The 18,478-nt window shown below is 46.2% G+C and overlaps 1 protein-coding gene and 1 non-coding gene across 3 annotated transcripts in view; both read right to left on the minus strand.

The window, feature by feature from the left end:
• Positions 1-1,630: 1,630 nt before the first annotated feature.
• LOC122422403 lies at positions 1,631-1,734 on the minus strand. Its single transcript, XR_006263812.1, has one exon. It is a non-coding gene; the product is annotated as a U6 spliceosomal RNA (small nuclear RNA).
• A 2,458-nt stretch (positions 1,735-4,192) lies between these two features.
• LOC122422357 (sodium-dependent phosphate transport protein 2B) overlaps positions 4,193-18,478 on the minus strand; it is a 29,356-nt gene continuing 15,070 nt past the window's right edge. For both annotated transcript variants that reach the window (XM_043438846.1, XM_043438847.1), the window contains exons 3-13: positions 18,334-18,468; positions 17,299-17,427; positions 15,726-15,869; positions 14,780-14,891; positions 12,797-12,992; positions 11,809-11,904; positions 11,282-11,402; positions 9,929-10,096; positions 8,447-8,563; positions 8,226-8,350; positions 4,193-6,609 (exon numbers count right to left, since the gene is read on the minus strand). In XM_043438846.1, the coding sequence (XP_043294781.1) occupies positions 5,983-6,609; positions 8,226-8,350; positions 8,447-8,563; positions 9,929-10,096; positions 11,282-11,402; positions 11,809-11,904; positions 12,797-12,992; positions 14,780-14,891; positions 15,726-15,869; positions 17,299-17,427; positions 18,334-18,468 (1,970 nt within the window). In that variant the 3' untranslated portion in view covers positions 4,193-5,982. The remainder of the gene's footprint in view (positions 6,610-8,225; positions 8,351-8,446; positions 8,564-9,928; positions 10,097-11,281; positions 11,403-11,808; positions 11,905-12,796; positions 12,993-14,779; positions 14,892-15,725; positions 15,870-17,298; positions 17,428-18,333; positions 18,469-18,478) is intronic.

Below are 18,478 nucleotides of genomic sequence, written 5' to 3' on the forward strand. Positions count from 1 at the left end.
GAACCTTGGGAGTCTGAGGTCATTACTCCACAGTCTCAAATGCTGGTCATTTTAGTCCAAGGGCTGACACATATTGCTTGAGAGTGGGCACTAGAAATCAAATCCAGCGGGCCTGTTCTTATTAGAACGATTTTGCCGGTGGGTGCTGGTCTTCAAATCCAGCCATTGGAGACAGTGAGCAGGCAGCACCTCTCCTGGGAGCGACTTCCACAGCAGAGTCCACCAGTGATAGGGATCTGCTGGTGTGGATCATGGAGCTCAGCTCTGCCTCTAGCCCTGGGCAGGCGGCAGATTCATCTCGGGGACTCCCAGGGCGGGCCTTAATTGCACACTGGTCCTGCTGAGTCTCCCCCAGTAGGTGTGGACTCTGTGTGGGATACGAATCTAACTCAATTCACAATGCCTTCCTATCACTCCCAACAAGGATCTGACAGATGGAAATTTCAGAAAACCTGGAGTAGGTCTCAGGTCTCCCTTTTATGGTCCAATGAAAAAGGCAAAATACTGGTTCAGTCAGGAGGTGCTTTTTTTTTTTTTTTTTTTTTAATGGAAATGGATTTCATTTAGAGGTCAGAGATGCTATCTGTTTGATTCTGGTTTTGGATTGTAGGGTTTTATATTACTTTGTGTGTGCTAAGTCACTTCAGTTGTGTCCAACTCTTTGCAACCCCATGAATGGTAGCCCTCTAGGCTCCTCTGTCCTTGGGGATTCTCCAGGCAAGAATCCTGGAGTGGGTTGCCATGCCCTCCTCCAGGGGATCTTCCTGATCCAGGGATCAAACATGAATCTCTTAAGTCTCCTGCATTGGCAGGTAAGCTCTTTACCACTAGCAAGAGGGTGGATAGGGTGTGTGCATAGAAAGTCTATAATCTGTCCCCTTAGGGGAACATACTTTCCTATCTTCATTCCAATCCTAATACAAAAGGCTATCATCACTCAGCACTATAAAGCACAGCCTATGCTTATGCATAAACTTCTAAACTGCTCCTCAGCAAACTTGATCTGCATACTGTTTTCCTACAAGGTAGAACTGACTGATTTAGATGGGCCTACCTAGAGGCCACACAGTATCTTGTCCAAAGTTACAATCTCTGTGCTAATACATGTCCACATTCCTTATTGAGTCCCTGGGGCCAGATGTAGTTCAGAATATAAAAATTTATATTTTTAGAAAGCAAGATGAAGATATTCCAGTGGGACTTGGGCAGTATCCTGTGATCAAACTCATTGATATTTTTCTGTAAAAATGTATACATATTGGTATTAAGTGGAATAAACTTGATTTTATACATCAGGCTAGGGCATGGACTGAGTTTTTAAATGGCAGATTGGAGATCATAACTGCTTTTTTTTTTTTTTGCCACGGCCAAGTATTTTATATTTATTTATAATATTTTTCATGTGTAGGATATTCTTCATTATATATACATGTTTTCTATTTATCTATACTTTTACTATAAACATTTTTATTTTTATCAATTTTTTGTTTGTTGGTTTTTGGCTGTGCAGGATCTTAGTTCTTTCTGTGTGTAGGCGTGTGTGCCCGCGCATGGTCAGGAGACCAGGTGTCAAACCCATGCCCCTGCAGCTCGGAGTCCTAACCACTGGACCACAGAGAATTCCCTATGAACATTGTTTAAACGCTTCATGAATTTGCATGCCATCCTTGCAGAGGGACCATGTTCATCTTTGTATCGTTCCAGTTTCAGTATGTGTGCTGCCTAAATAAGCACCCTATAAACATTTTTAAACATGCAGAAAAGTGGAAATATTTTTACACTGCATATGTGTATACATTCTACCTAGATTTCCTAATAAACATTTTACTATACTACTTGCTTTTATTATGTATCTATCCTTTTATCAATTTTCCTGTTAATCCACTATTTTGCTTAATTTTTACATCAGTTCACATCAGCTATAAATTCTTCAGCATGCATATTAGTAACCAGAGTTCAATATTTCTTTCTGGTTTATTTTCTAAGTAATATTTACAAAAGAGGATGCAAATTGTAAATGTATCTTTTGACACATTTTTATAAATGTGTAAGCTTGTGAAACTCAAACTCTTTATCAAGGTACAGAATATTTCTATCACCCTAAGAAATTCCTTCATGCCTCTTCCCAATAACTCTAAACTCACCTTCCCTCAAAGGCATGACTTTTACACAATTGTTTTCCACAAGAGTTTAGCTTTTCCTGTTCTCAAACTCCATATAAAGGGAAATGTAGAGTATGCGCTCTCTTGTGACAGATGTGATTCACTTAAACTAATATGGCCTGTATCAGTAGCATTTCTACTTTTTTTTTTTCATTTCTACTTTTTTAATTGAGGTATCATTGACATATAATATTATATTAGTTTCAGGTGTACAACATAAATGTTCACTATTTGCATATACAGTAAAAAGGATCACTACAGTATGTCTAGTTAACACCTGTCCCCATGCATAGTTACAAAAATGTTTTTCTTGTAATGAAGACTTTTAAGGTCCTTTATTGAGTGCTTACTGTGTACAAGTACTGTTGTAAACATTTTACATATGTGTATATATATATATATAGTCATTACTCCTTGTAACACAATGAGCTAAATATAAAGATGGAGAAATGGGGCCCCAGAGAAGTCAAACAATGTCCCCAATGTTACAAGACTAGTAAGTGGCAGAATTAAGATCTTAACCCAGTTACCAATTTCAATCACATAATCAGCAAAGTTTTCTGCTACTTTCTTACCTCCTTTTCCTTATAGGGATATTTGTTGCCAGAGGACTTGTGTGATGAGGAGGATGAAATAAAATGGACAACCCAGAAACACATATGGATACTTGCTTTACAACAATATCACTGCAGGCAGTAGGTACAGACAATCTGCAATAAATGGTATCCAGATGGAAACAAATGAAACTTCACTCTCCACCTATTCCCTCACCGCCCCCTGTCCCCCAAAAAATTTATTTAGAGGCAAAAGGCAAAACAATAGGACTTCTAGAAGACAAAATAGACAAGTATTCATGAACGAAAGGTAGGAAAGCCTTCTTCAACAAGACGCAAGATATTCACACAGAGCATGTGCAATGCCCTGGTGGGTCAGATAGTAAAGAATCCACCTGCAATGCAATGGAGACTCCCACGGACGGAGAAGCCTGGTGGCCTCAGTCCATAGGGTCCCACAAAGAATCAGTCACGACTAAATCAACTTAGCACACATGCATGAGTACAAAACTTCAGCAGATCACAAGTGGGAGTACAGCAAGACCTCAAAGTATCAGTGTGCTACATCTATAACTGATCAAACAAGGGCCCCCAAGAGGCCATGCTTCCCATTCAAACCAGAGTTTTGTCCAAATACAACACAAGAAATAACTAGGAAGCCATATCACATCTTTCCTCACCACTGTTACTTTCCTGTGTTAGCGATCCACTCAAGGCTGAAAATGCTGACACAGAAGGAAAGGGTAACCTTGAGTTCTCCCTTTCATTGCCTCCTTACTCATCAGTAAGGTAGGGAACGTCAGCAGAATGTGCACAAACAAGAAAAGAAATTAAAACAATTGAGTGAATTCTGTGCGGTGTCCCTGCTGTTCTGGTGGACACAAACTAGGTGTCCGAGCTAACAGACACGAATTGTGTACTTCTAGGAAAACCTCATGTGAGTTAAAAAGTTCTTGCTTGTATTTGAAGTGAAGTGAAGTGAAAGGCGCTCAGTCGTGTCTGACTCTTTGCGACTCCATGGTCTGTTCATGGAATTCTCCAGGCAAGAATCCTGGAGTGGGTTGCCATTCCCTTCTCCAGGGGATCTTTTCAACCCAAGAATCGAACCTGGATCTCCTGCACTGCAGACGGATTCTTTACCATCTGAGCCACCAGGGAAGCCCTGCTTGCGTCTAAAGCTGGCATCACAATATAAAGAGGAACCATAAAAGTCACGCTAATAATTTTAAAATTTCAACTTAGCATTAAATAGTAATTTTTTAAAAAATCAAAAAGAGGGACCATGGTAGAAAGGAAAACTTGATATTTTTACTACCTCTCATGGCATTTTTTCCTGCTTTTCGAATGAGGGACTCCACAGATTGCGTAGCTCGTGCTGTTGGTGAGTAGTGACATTAAATGAGGGAATGACCTCAAATTTTTAGGAAATAGATATAGGAGGTCCTTATTTCCCTATGATTGAAAATAACGCACTCCTTTGGGATTTTGATTATCCTTTTTATTTCTCTCACTTCCCACAACCAGTTAAAAAAAAGAAAGATACAGTCAATGCAGGTACAAGGATCCAATTTTTAAAAATCAGAGTACAAAGAGGACCACAGCCCTGCCCAGGTTTAACTTACATATTTACATATATCTAGGGGTGTGTGGTGTCGGTGAGGCTGCGGAAGCACGTTTAAAAGGCAGTATTACAAAATATACAAAGGTGGTCTTTCTTAGTAGAACCTGGCCTGGCTTCCAAATGAGAGCGCTACATCACACAAATCACAGTGCTACTTACTATATAACTTACGAAAAATGCTGTACAGTTGCAAGAGTATAAATATAGAGTATAAATGCTCTGTTTTGGAATCTGTATCTACACAGGGAAGGACAGGGAAGGCTCAGTTCGGTATCCCAACCTGCTAAAGTGATTGAGAAGCTAGGATAGGGACGGACAGGGTCTGGGAGCACGGCTGCATTGATCCCATTTCCCAGGCTTGGTTGAAGCTCACTCTCCAGGGAGAACTACGTGTGTTGAGGGTAAGAAGCAATGGCAAGAGGAGGTGTAAGTAATAATACAACGGGGGCTCTCGAAGGCACAGAGAAGGCATCTGGGCCAAGAAGGAGCACACTTCTTGGATCCACAGACATGCATGCACCCCACTGCCACTTGATGATCATGGTACTGTGGGCAGTCCAGCCATGCCCTGGTTTCTACCCTCAATGAAAAATTTGGAGCTTTGCAGACGTGGAGAGAGGGCAGATGAACCAAAGTTCATTTATGGATGGGACTATGGGAGAATGTCTGGAAAGAGGTTCTGGCTTTGAGGGATGGACGGGTGGGTGGAAGTATGGACGGAAGCTGACCACTGAAAGCTGACCCAGACAGTCATTTTGTACAGAGAGAGGTGTAGAGCTGTCCTACGCTCAGGTGCTTTATGCTTCAGGGGGCAGAGTGGAGGGGACTCGGAACCGGCATATCTTACTCCAGAAGACTCAGCAGGGGTGATTTTTATCAGCACTAGGCTTTAGCCAGGACATATCAGCACTAGGCTTTAGCCAGGACATATGCTGATTTGGTTTTTAAATTAGCTGGGTTAAGAAGCACCCAAGGCTTTTGTGGCAGAGATGAACCATCTCCCTCAAATGTTCCCCAATTCCCAGCACTCATCCTCCACCTGAGAGCTCAGGGCCAGGACTGCTCTTATGAAAACCCTGCCAGGGGATGTGAGGAGCCCTGAGAAGGGGAAAAGGCCACACCGACGTATTCTCCAAATCCCAGGCAATTACACCATTTCTCCTGGATTGGGCTGCCCTTGGACTGTAAGGGAGCAGCTGCTCTTGGTTGAAGCCAGTCTTTGGTAAAAGAGAGAAGCCTGAGCTGGATCATAATAAAGAAAGGTGTACTGAATATGCACCTCTGAGAACCTGCTTTAAATTCCTCCCTTGGGGCTTTTCCTTTGGAAGAGGATGGTCAGGGGGGAAAAAAGGCCTATTGACCAACCCAGCTGTGTGCTGGGGCAACTGTGATCATCTCTCTGGCCGGGTTTCACTAATGCTCTTTCAGTGTTGTTTTGCCCCTTCCCGAGCCTCGAAGGCCCAGGGAGCATGGGGCTGGGATGGAACTACTGTGTGGGCTTGATACACTGGGCCAAGGGAATGAGAGCTGGGATGGATGTCATTTCTCAGTGGGGAAGGAATTCCCCTGAAATGGAGGAAGAGCCAGGAGGGAGGGAGAGCGTGTGGACTATGGGGCCCTCCTCCCGCCTCCGAGCAGCCCCTACCTACAAGGCTGTGACGCTGGAAATGGTTTTGGTGCCTGAGGCATCCACCTCAGACTTGGTGACCCCATCCCAGGCCTCTTTGTCCATGGCCAAGTTATCGAATGCCTCAGGGGCCTTGACGGGCTCGTCCTTCACCTCCTCCAGGTCTTCGCAGCACTTGCTGCAGCGGCAGCACTGGCAGCAGCCACACAGCTCACAGCAGATGCGGCAGCACACCCGGCAGCAGCAGCAGCAGCGCCTCTGGAAGCAGCTGGTGAGGGAGGTGATGAGCTTGTCCCAGGGCTCCAGGGAGCGCATCCACACGGGCAGGAAGGCCCAGCTTCGGAGCTTCTGGGGCAAGGCGCCAGGGCAGAAGGACTGCAGGATCTTGAGGACCAGCACCAGTAAGATCACAAGGACGATGGGCGAAGCCACGCCCACCAGCACCGGCCAGCCAATCAGGGAGAGGCCAAACACCGCCAGAGGGATCACCAAGAAGAAGATGATCAAGTAGACGATGGCGAACCAGCGGTACTTAGCTGAGATGTTGCCCAGCCCTTTGGCCAGGCGGATGGGCAGGCGAGTGAACGGGATTGGGTACCACAGAATGATGCCTGAGATGTTGAAGAAAAAGTGGCACAGGGCAATCTGAAAAGCAAGGGGTTGGAGAGGTGAACGGGTCTGCCGCACGGCGGCATCGGAGAGAAGAGAGCGTCATCTAGAAGTGGAGTCATGGGTCTTCCTCACCTTTGTACTCAGCCCAGAGTCGGAGGGATTACATTAGCTGGGGGCCTAATATGTGTGTGTGTGTCTGTGTAGGGGCGGGGGCCGGGGGAGGGGGCGGGGGCAGGCGAGTTGGGGAGAGGGGAAGGCAAGGGAAGTGACCACCTGAAACACAGTTTAGTTTATAGGGCCTGGAGTCCATTAGGCCACATCTAACAATGAACTTTGAGAAATTGAAGCACTATGAGGTTAAGCGATTTTCCTCAAGTCACACAGACGGGAGATGGGATTCAAACCCAGATAGCCTGGCTCCAGGGGCCACACACTTTGTACTTTCCTATATGTTCCCACCAGGCACGGAGCATGATGTTAGGGGCTTTGGACCAGCCCTATCTGATACATTAGTCACTATCCACTGAGATGTGGCATAAGTGTAAAATACCTGCTGGATTTCCAAGACAGTCCAAAAAAGTTGTAAATGACTTTCCTGGTAGTCCAGTGGTTAAGAATCCACCGGCCAATGCAGCAGACATGAGTTCGATCCCTGGTCCAGGAAGATTCCACATGCTATGGAGCAACTAAGCAAGCCTGTGCACAACAATTACTGAGGCTGTGCTCTAGAGCCCATGCTCCACAAGGGAAGCTACCACAACGGGAAGCCCATTCAAGGCAACAAAGATAGCTCCCACTCACTGCAACTAGATAAAGCCCATGTGCAGCAACAAAGACCCAGTGCAGCCAAAAGCAAATTAATAAATGGATTAGTAAATTCATTTTTAATAAAGGAATATAAAATATCATTTTTAATATCAGTTATATGTTGCAATGATGATGGTTCAATCATACACATTATTAAAATTAATCTCCCTGTTCCTTTTTGACTCCTAAAACTGCAGTACTAAAAGTTTCAGATTTCATGAGTGATTCACATATTCTATACTCATTCTATACTTCTATTGACAGCATGGCTTTAGACAGAGCCTCATCAGATCTTTAAAATAATCCTAGTGAGCTAGAGATTATGGTTCCTGTTTTTCAGATGAGGGAATTGATGCTCAAAGGTTAGGTCACCTGTCTAAGGGCACTGGGTGTGTAAATGGGGGACAGTGATTCAGACATCAAAGGTCATCTTGCCCAAGGTCATCTAGCTGATCCAGGCAAGGCAGATCCCCCTGATTCTTCTCAATGCAAGGCTTAGAACACAAGTGACCACCCATTGTCCAGGCAGACTTTGCCAAGAGGAGGGCAAGGAGACAGGAAGTAGTATCTATGTTTCTGGAATACCATTTCCTCCTCCAGCAAAACAGCCACCTCACCTTTGTTTAAACAACCTCTGGTGACAGGAGCCTGACTACCACTTTAGGGAGCTGGTGCCTTTGGTTGTTCTCAAATCTGTCTCCCTGAGGCATCTCCACCTCACAGTTTTGGACACAACAGAGAAAAGCTTGACTTGGTTTCTTGTTTAGAAACCATGTGCTTACAAGACCATGGATGGGTTTGGATCCCTCCCAGAGCCCCTGTCCCGTGAAGCATTTCCTTACCTGGAGTGAGCTCTTCAAAGTATTGCCTGGGCTGGCTAAGGCGGCCAAGATGGCGGTGGTGGTGGTGCCGATGTTGGAACCTAGCGTTAGTGGATATGCTCTTTCAATGGATATCACACCAATGCCTGGGGGGATGAAAATACAAAGCCCGTGGCATCAGCCCCAGAGGATGGCAGGAGATGGTAATGGCAGACAGAAGGAGACCCGGGGGAGAAACTCACCGATCAGTGGGGTCATAGCTGACGTGAACACAGAGCTGCTCTGAACGATGAAGGTCATACCTGCCCCCACAAGGATGGCCAGGTAGCCAGTCACCCAGCCAAAGGGGTAAGGGAAATCTGGAAGACAGAGGATAAGAGATGCATCACAATCCTTCTGGAGGAGGCATGGGTTGGGAGGCCCAGCTGGCATCTCCCTAGGGCCCAGGCAACACAACTGGGCCAGAGGTTTAGGTTGTGTAAACTCCTCTCCATACCTACACAGAAGTCAGAAGCTGCAAATTGGATTTTTTAGCATTCTTTCACCTTGCATATTCGAGTGGTGGAAGCAATGATGTGTTGCCAAGACAAAATCACATATTCACTGGAGTTCCGAATGCTGAACCCATCTGTTATGCATGGAATGCCTGTGTCATTTCCCCCACCCCGAATCCATGTGTTAAAACCCTAATCCCTAATGTGATTGTATTGGGAAGTGAGGCCTTTGAGAGATGGCTAGGTCATGAGGTTGGAGTCCTCAGGAGTGGATTAGTGCCCTTTTAGAAGGGAGAGCTTGTCCACCTGAGGACATGGTGAAAAGACAGCCATCTGTAAACCAGAAAGTGGGTTCTCACCAGAACCCAACTGTGCTGGCACCCTGACCTTAGACCTCCCAGTCTCCAAGACTGTGTGAAACAAATTTCTGTTGTTTAAACCATCCAGTCTATGAGAATTTGTTACAGTGGTTGGACCAAGATGTCACCCAAATAACAGCAAAGCACTCTGAGCATTGAGACTCTAGCTTTCCTCCTCTCTTGGTCTCCCAGTCCTGCATACCCTCCACTTTTGTTTCCACTTAAAGGGGCACTGAGGATGTGAAGCAGCTTGGAAGCCCCAGGAACCCTGTTCTTGGCACCACCAGTCCAGGACCATGCCCCGCATAGCAAAAAGCACCCAGAGAAGAGTCACTCAGCTCACCCTCACGACAACCTTGGGAGGTAGACATCCTCAGCCCCATTTCACAGGCAGAGTTCATGGGGTATGTTTTCATTGGCCAGGATGCCATTCTCAGCAATAGAGTCTCACTGGCTATTTCAAAATGCTGATGTATTTATCCAGAACCACATGTTCTTCCCAAGAGCTGAAGGGAAGTAAGGGTCACAGTAGACTTCTGCTACCCTTTATTACCTAAGGGATCCTCATGGACTCAGTAAGTGCTGGGCAAACAGGGAACCTGGCAGGAAGGACGGCTTAACACACAGCAATTTGAACTTAAGCTGGCTCTTTCTCAAGGCCTTGCAAACAAAGGCTTCGCAAGCTCCACTCAAAACACTAAGGAGGATTTCAAGGGCAAGTGGCATCGTAACTTTCACAGCTTCTCAGAGCCAAGACAGAAACGCCATGTGGAGGCTGTTGCTAGAAGAGAATCAACAGGAGCTCCCCTCTAGGGGAGGGGCACAGTGACACCACCCCTAGAAGCTCCAGAATGAGAGGCGGCAAGCTTACCAGTGTTGATTGTCTTCTTGATGACAGCAGCCACCTGGCCCCTGAGCACAGAGCCCAAGAGCTTGACGATTAGGATCAGGCAGGTACAGAGGATCAGCAGGGAGGTTACCAGCAGGATGGTGCCGACAATAGCATCTGAGAGGTTCAAATTCACGAAGATGTGCCGGCCTGGAGAGACCATAGACAGCCCTTGTTAGGAGGGCATGGAGCCTCTGGCGGCCACAGATTGTTATTGATTCCCCAACATCCTTCTCTCTCAAAGGAACAGAATCTTGGTTGTCAGCTTGACACAGGGCAGCCCAGAATTAAGACCACTCTTTCAAGCTTCCCTTGCAGCTAAGTATAACCCTGAGGTTATGTTTAGGCCAATGGGATCTCATGAGGGTGAAGATGTAGTAAAATTCAGGGGCAGACTCAGGCTTCCAGCTCCATTCTTCTGCCTCTAAATCCCATTCTGTGTTTTACTCATGATAATGAGGATACCTACAAGTATTCAAGGAGCAAGTTGGGGCAGGAAGGGAAAATCAGAGTGGTAGCAATTGTTAATTATAAAACTGCTTGTGTTTTTTTCTTTTTTTAAACCCCTGTGTGTCCCCATGTTGATTCCAGAAAAAACATAGTTATTTTATTGGATGTACAGCAGCTACAATAGAAGAGGTGATACATTCACATGATTCTGTGAGGTAAACCACAACTGGAGTAGTAAGGTATATGGCTCAGAATTAATGTGGGGATGGATGGAGAGGAGGAGAGGCAGAGATATGCAAATGGGCACATAAGGAATAAATAATTAGAAGAAATAGCATCAGGGCCATAAGAGAGTCCAGAGGCAACAGTATAGTTTCTTAAAGAAATGGAGCATCACTGTTCCAATTGGAGCCGTCAGCTCACCGCTTTCTTCAGTGCTACAGCCCCAGTGCCTCAAACGGGGCCTACTGTACAACAGGGACTCCTGACTCAAGGGTGATGGTATCTGCTGTGTGTATGCCCCACACCACCTTCAAATCAGGCTGTCATCTCCCTGCAGTTACTGCCAAAGAGATACCAAAGCCCATGGAGGGAGTGCTTTGGAATCTGTTGATGAGTTCTGAATTGGTCTGGAATGGCCAGAAGAACTGAGTTCCAGGTCCTAGCTCTTCCCCTTACAGGGGGACCTTTAGCCTGCCCCCTGGTCCCCACACCTTAGTTTCTTCTGCCGTGAAAGCTCACAGCTCACTGTCCCATGTAGGATTGGTGTTCAGTGACTCTCACTGCCCTTCTTTGCCTCACTCACTGGGGCTCCACACAGATAGGAAATCACCATCACCCCAGACAGCCTGTCCCAATGGCTGATGCTCTGTGAGTTCCACTCACACTTGGCAATGTTCTCCTTGTAGGTCACGTTCTTGATGGTCCAGGTGTACAAACCATCCGTCCAACAGAGGGAAGGGGAGGTGCAGTTCTCAGGCGAGGGGACGGTGACATTTCTCTCAGTCTGAGTGGCAAACATGAGAAATACTATGCATCGTCTACAACCCTCTGGTTGGGGAATGGAGGGAAATTTGGGGCATCAGGGAACCTCCATAAGTGTGGTACACTGCTTTCACAAATCCCTCTATAAATGGAAGCAAGGTGGCAGCCAGAGATAGGCCAGGAGACATGAACATAATTAGCCAGCAATAACGTGTCCATGATGTGGGCTGGTCCTGTCTGTCCTACAGCATGTTTGTCCATCTAGAATTTAAGGACTTAAGGATTCTCACTGTCTAGATTTGACTTTTTAGGAATCCTTGATTTTTCTTTCTCCCGACCTTTTATATGCCCAATCTGAAGGCAAAATCTTACTTTATCCAGTACAGACAAAAGGGCTAACTCAGCCAGCAATATTCTGAGAAACTTACCACGTTGGTAAAAGTTTTGCACCAAATCTTGATCAAACTTTTGTTTTGGACCGACTCATCATTCACTGCAATTTGGTTGAGAATATCTTTATCCAGCTGTAGAAAACAATGGACAGAAGAGAGTCAGCCCATTGTGAAAACCACTGTGGGACAGATGTTAAGCTGTTAAGAGGGCTCTGAGGATGTGAACCAGATTGCAGCGGCGAGCTGGGACTCACCCTATCTGCACTCTCAGGGTGGAGCATAGCACCTCGATGTCAGTGGGTGCTAATAAATGAAGGACTGGTATGAACAATGGACGTGTATCTAGGAAGCATGCAGTAGAATATTCATTGGATAATCAAATAAGAGAAAAAAAATGAAGGTAAGAGTGAACGAGCAAGGTCCAAGCTGGCTCCTTCTCCCCAAGGCAACATCTACAAAGCCTTCTTCCATTTATTTCAACAATATTGACAGACCTTGGTGAGCAGAGGGATAAGATGTGAGGAAAGGCAGTAAACTCTTCTCTCTGGCTGTGAGTAGGATGTGACTTTAATCAGTGAGCCCAGGGGTGCCGAGGTCAGAGGTGGGAACGAATTGTGCAATGGAGAATCCTTGAGTCTCGAGAAGCACTCATTACCACCCACCACTCCCACGCTAATAAATATGATACATGTGTGCTGAGGTCACGGATAATAAATGCCACTTACTCCAGGAGAAGGGGATAGCAGAGGATGAGATGGTTAGATAGCATCACCAACTCAACAAACATTTATTTGAGCAAACTCCAGGAGATAGTGAAGGACAGGGAAGCCTGGTGTGCTGCAGTCCATGGGGTCACAAAAAGTCTGACATGATTGAGCAACTGAACAACAAGAACTCCATCCCATCTGGTGTTCCTGAAGTTCTGCCTCCCTTGGTTTTTTTCAGTGACAGCTAAAGGGCAGTGATTACAGACCCTCATCCATCTCTTCCATCCCCTTTCCCTCTATGCAGGAAGCCAGGTTACCTGGATAATGAGCTTTGTGAAGGGATCTGTGATAACTTTCAGAAGTTCTGGGGCTTCCTCTCCATTCTTGAAGTGGAAGCTCTCCAGTATTAAGTTGGTCAGGCGCTCCAGGTAGCCGGTGGCGGCCTCCAGAGGCAAGAGCACCAGCACGGAGAGCCAGTTGAAGAAGTCGTGGACGGTGGCCCCCGCAAAGGCCCTGCAGGAGAACCCCACCCCGAGACAGATCGGTCATCGAGTGGCTGGGTACCACCTAGGCAGGTCGTCACTTGTATTCTCTGGCAGGTGTCACCTACCTATATGCATATAGGTATACAATCTCACTTTTCTTCTTACAGCAATCCCCAAAGTGAGTAGTATTAATACTACCCCTCCCCCCCAAAGCCCAAAGGTGTTTGATATAGTTGTTGTTGTTCAGGAATCATTCAAGAAAAAATTACCAGAAAAGAATAATACACATCTCCAAAGGTGTTATTGAAATTTTGAAATAACAAAGATGTTATTGCTATTTAAATATCTCAAAAGGGGGTGAGCTAGATCAATTATATTCTATGTGTAAGCACTTTATACATCCAGAGGTAAAAATCAGTGTACCAGTGAAAAGAACCCAGAATTCCCAATAAGAAAACCTGGATTGAGTCCCAGCTATACTCCTCAGCAAAGTTACTTAACCTCTTTGTGCTTCTATATTAATAAAATGGTGCATAGAAAGGTCTACTCAGTTTCTTAAGATCAAATTAGCAAACACCCTGGGTGATAGGTATTATAATATAGACCTCAGAACATCTTATCACGGACCAGGAGTTCAGCTATTGTTGATAGAAAATGAACGACTCTGAGGACATCTGGTTCCTGCCAGTTCACCCATGGACGAGGCATGGTGTTTGCTGACCACCCCCAGCAGCCTGTTTAATGTCATCTGTCTGATGTGACAGTTGCAGTATAGTTGGTGTACAATATTATATAAGCTACAGGTGTTCAATACAGTGACTCACAATTTTAAAAGGTTTTATTCCATTTATTAGAAAATATTGGCTCTATGTCCTGTAGTGTATTTTATACCTAATAGTTTGTACCTCTTATTTCTCTACTCCTATCTTGCTCATCCCCCTTTTGTTTCCTGGATGGTAACCACTAGTTTGTTCCCCAATCTGCAAGTCTGCTTCTTTCTTGTTTTATTTATTAGTTTGTTGTATTTTTTAGATTCTAGATATCAGCAATAGCATACAATTTTTGTCTTTCCCTGTATGACTTATTTCACTGAGCATAATGCCCTCCAAGTTCATCCATATTGCTTCAAATGACAAAAATCTGTTCTTTTTGGTGGCTGAGTAGTATTCCATTTTGTTTGTGTGTGTGTGTGTGTGTGTGTGTGTGTAGATGGATCATGTCTTTCGTTTATCGGTTGATGGACAATTAGGTTGCTTCCATATCCTGGCAACTCTAAATAATGCTGCTATGATCATTGGCGGTGCGTTGTACCTTTGCATTGGTGTTTTTGGCTTTGTTGGATGGGACTGTTTCACTATTTTAACAACAAAAACCCATAACCAGTCAGAAGAGAGGCTGGGCATTGTGTTTAATGGACGCTTTAAGAAGTTATCATTATTTCCAAGTGAGATAGTAAATGCTATTCTAACTGGCCTTGTTTTAACTTTGCCACAGGTCAAGCTTCTAGCTAAAACTTGAATTCAGGTAGCCCCGATAGGTGCCAGACACCTTGCTAAGTATTTATCTATATGATTGTGTTAATTTCTTTAGGCAACATGGAGGTTGATAGATACTGTTATCCAGGCTCTGCAGATCAGGGAGCTGAGTTACCAACTGATAAATATGTGATCCCAGCCTCCAGCCCTGCTCAACTGTAGCTACTTCTAAGAGGTCCAGGGATAACAAACATGCTCTCTTGTCAACGACAGTTAGGAAAACTCGACCAACCCCCTATATGGGCCTGGTGGTGGCCAAGGCTGACTCCAAGCCTCCTACCTTCTGAACCCTTTCCGATCTCCTGCCTGCATGAGCGCCACGATGGTGTTGGTAATTGAAGTCCCGATGTTGGCCCCCATGATAATGGGGATGGCAGCATGCACAGGCACCACTGGAGGGTGGAAAAGAGTAAGTTAGCAAAGTTGAGGAAGGCATCTTAGCTGTGTTCCTGATGTGGCCCAAGGCAAACTGACCTCATTCAGGCAGGTAATCCCCTAAAGCACCAGCTCTTAATCTCTTTAGGGTCTGCACCTCACTGTGAATCTGAAAAAAACTTGGGCATCTCACTATAAAAATAGGCACGTATGTCAAAGATTAAAATAAAAAATTTCAGCACTTAATTGCAGGGAATTCAGAGACTCCACAAAATCCTCCTGTTTAAAAGTTTCAGTTAATACTGACTTGGGCTGAAAATTAACCAGTTCAAACTGGCTCCCCTCAGAGGGTCTATCTCAACATAGCCAGGGCAAACATTGAGTAGATTCAAGTTTGTAATGTCAGATCCCCAAGCACAGATGCCTCAAGGCCAACATGTGATGTGATTACATGAGGTTTTATTCTTAGCCCTGAGAGCAATGATGGACATGTTCTAAATTTATGTGGTTCAATATGGCAGCCATTAGCCACATGTGATCCCTTGAAATACAGCTTTTGCAGCTTATCAGCTGAATTTAAGGTTAAATAAAAGAGCCACATGTAGCTAGTGGCTACTAGACTAGACAACACAGTTCTAGAGAATTCGGAACTGAGTCTTCAAGTGTTGGGGCCAATTTAAGGCTTAGCCCTGGGAAGGGAAACAGGAGGCTGCCCACAGTCTAAGCAGAGCACCTCATAATTGGACAAGTTAGGAAAGTAATGGCAACAAGCCCGGACATGTTCAGAGTAAATCCCAGCCTCTAACACTGAACAGGGAAATGCGTCTGGGCTCTCAGGTTCCTGGACTCACATGAGGAGGCCACCATGCTGACGACGATGGACGTGGAGGTGCTGGAACTCTGCACCAGGACCGTCACCAGCACCCCAATCACCACCCCTGCCAAGGGGTTGGACATGATGGAGTTGTTGTTGAAGAATTTCCCGGCTACCTTTCCTGAAAAACAAACCCATAGCCATGTGATGGGTGTTAGGTAGGCGCTGAGCGACCAGCCTCAAGTTACTGGCCGGTGGCTGTAGGTACCAGCCTGCAGACTTGCTGGTGGTATCTCAGGCGTCTTGCTTCTTCAGGCTTCTCCCCAGTGCTGCTCGAATCCCACCCACCCCTGTTCCTCTTGTCCCTTCACCCTGCACCTTCCTATCTACTTCAACCACGTTCATCAGCAAGCCCTCCTCTAGTCATCTTTGATCACGAATCTGGCCTCAGCTCTGTACTTCGTTTGATGAATGCCAGTGCATCTCCTGATGGCCTCATTCTGGTCAGGGATGTATTCCCAACTCACGAGATTTATCCATGTAGATCTTCTCGTTCTTCTCTATCCAACCCCTTCGATTCAAGCCCCTAGCCCCAGTCCATAACTGAACACTAGGAACATCACTTGAGAGTGTGCTCTGAGACCATCAATCCATCCCCCCAGTTAATGTTTAAAAGAAGACTGAGACTGGGGAGTGGAATGCCTTGTCTGAGAGACAGCAAGGCCCCTTGCTGATGCTGTGTGGGATAGGGGCAGACCAAAGTGGCATTCAGCAAGTCAGTCTGTCCCTCACACTCCCCCAGCTCTCCAAGACCACAGAGATGAGTTCTCAAGAACAGAACCAAGGGATGCAGAAACCTACGGTCTTCCATGTCACCAGATCTCAGTTTGAATCCCACTAGGCCAATTACGGGCTGTGAAACTCAGTGCTGGGTACAACCTTCTAGAGCCTTGGCCCACTCCTCTGTAAGTGGGAAGGACTTTGGGAAGGAATGTTTAAGACAATGCCCCTACGTCAGTAGGCACTTCAAGGGCTGGCTCTTACTACTGTTGCCCATCGGGGATAGGCAGGTGACCAAGCATACAGTCATTTCACTTCTGGGTCCCCTCACCCCTCATTTCCATGCTCAGTCCTGGGAGGTGTTTAGGCAACTGCAGTGAAAGCAGATCCCCCAACAAGGGACCCCTGTCCTTCTCCAGCAAAGGACCAACTTTGATTTTGAGTAGTTGCTTTAGACTAAGAACACCCTTAGTCAATGGTCCCCTCAGGTGGGGAGGCCCCAAGACAGCCAGAAACCCTCACATAAGCCTTTAGGTCAAACAGCTTCCTGTCCGGGGATCGCAGACAAACACAAGGAGCTGACTGCTTGCCCTTGGCATTGGCTCTGGCCTGGCCTAAGCCACTTCAGCCAGCCTATCATAACCCTCTCATGGGCATCGGTTTTCTCTTCTGTGAAATGGGGCATGACCTCAAATGATCTCAGGTGACTTCCATTCTAGAACACTCGGGTAGACTGCAACTACATGGGGCTTGCTGAGTTGTGACTTTCTGAAATAAATTCACAGAAACCAAAACCCCTACCCTGGACCTTTGACGTCTTCCATCCATACCTCCAACCAGCTGGAAGGCGCTGCTCAGGACATCCAAGGAGCACACGAAGAAGTAGAGAAACACCAGAAGTAAAATAAATTTCCCAATCCCTTGGAAGACGCAGAGAATCTTCCCTTTGGTGTCTCTCTCTGGAGGAGGGGAAAAGGCATGGCTGAAACACTGAGAAGTTTGACAACTTCTCAGTTGTCAAAACTCCCCCAACTCCCCTCCTAGCCAGGCAGCTATAGTCTTAAATCTAGCAAGACCGAGCAATGGGAGGCCTTCATGGCTGGCTGTAGTTTTCAAAGTAATTACCACTGGAGTCCATTCAGTTGAAACCTGTGGTGAAATGTGGTGAAAAGGATTGGGCTCTTGGGAGGAGGGGGTTGGTGAGGTCTGAGGCTCACAGGGGCAAGAGCAGTGTCACTGATGAGCCACTTAAGAGCACTTGACCCTGCTAAATGCAAGGTCAGAGATAAAGGCTTTTCTAAGCACCTTCAGAACCAGGCAGAATATTTTCAACAAAGTGGCTGCAAGGTAGCAATCACAGCCTCCATCTGGGGAGGGTCTGGACCCTCGTAGGTCCTGGAAGGCTACATCCTCGGCTGTCGTTTTCTCCACTCACTTTTAAAGTGGTTCTCACGTCCCTCTTCTACCTGACCTGCAGACTGATCTTACTGCCTGGAACAGAAGTGCGGCATCTGCTTGCATCTCTGCTGTTTTGTCTTGTAGACTGCCTTCTATAATCTCTTTCTGATGCCCACGTTGAGGTCTGGGGACCCCTCTTCCCCAACCCCCAGGTGTCTCAGAGATGGGGCCTCGTCCATTTCCTGCTGCACAGGATCTGGTCTGGTTATAACCTGGTTCATTTGTTGAATGAATGAATGAAAGGATAAAAGATCCCCCAGTCATCACAGGAGGCTTGACTCTTAAAGCCAGGACTGTTGCTTGAACAATCGAAGGGAAGATGACCCAAGGTGACACCGTAAAGTCGTGATCTCAGTCTCTTGCCAACGGACAGTCCCCTCCCGCCTGCCTCAGCTGCCCTCATTTACCTGACCACTTGATCCCCGTGTCCTTAAGCTCGGGCAGGTCCCAGGGGTCTTCCACCTCGGTGGGCTCCTCGATCAGTGCCGCAGTGGAATGAGACGGCGCAAGTTCTATCTTGGTGATAGGGGCACCGGTGTCATCTGCCCGGAC

The sequence above is a fragment of the Cervus canadensis genome, chromosome 19 (genome assembly GCF_019320065.1).
Source record: "Cervus canadensis isolate Bull #8, Minnesota chromosome 19, ASM1932006v1, whole genome shotgun sequence".
Taxonomy (NCBI): domain Eukaryota; kingdom Metazoa; phylum Chordata; class Mammalia; order Artiodactyla; family Cervidae; genus Cervus; species Cervus canadensis.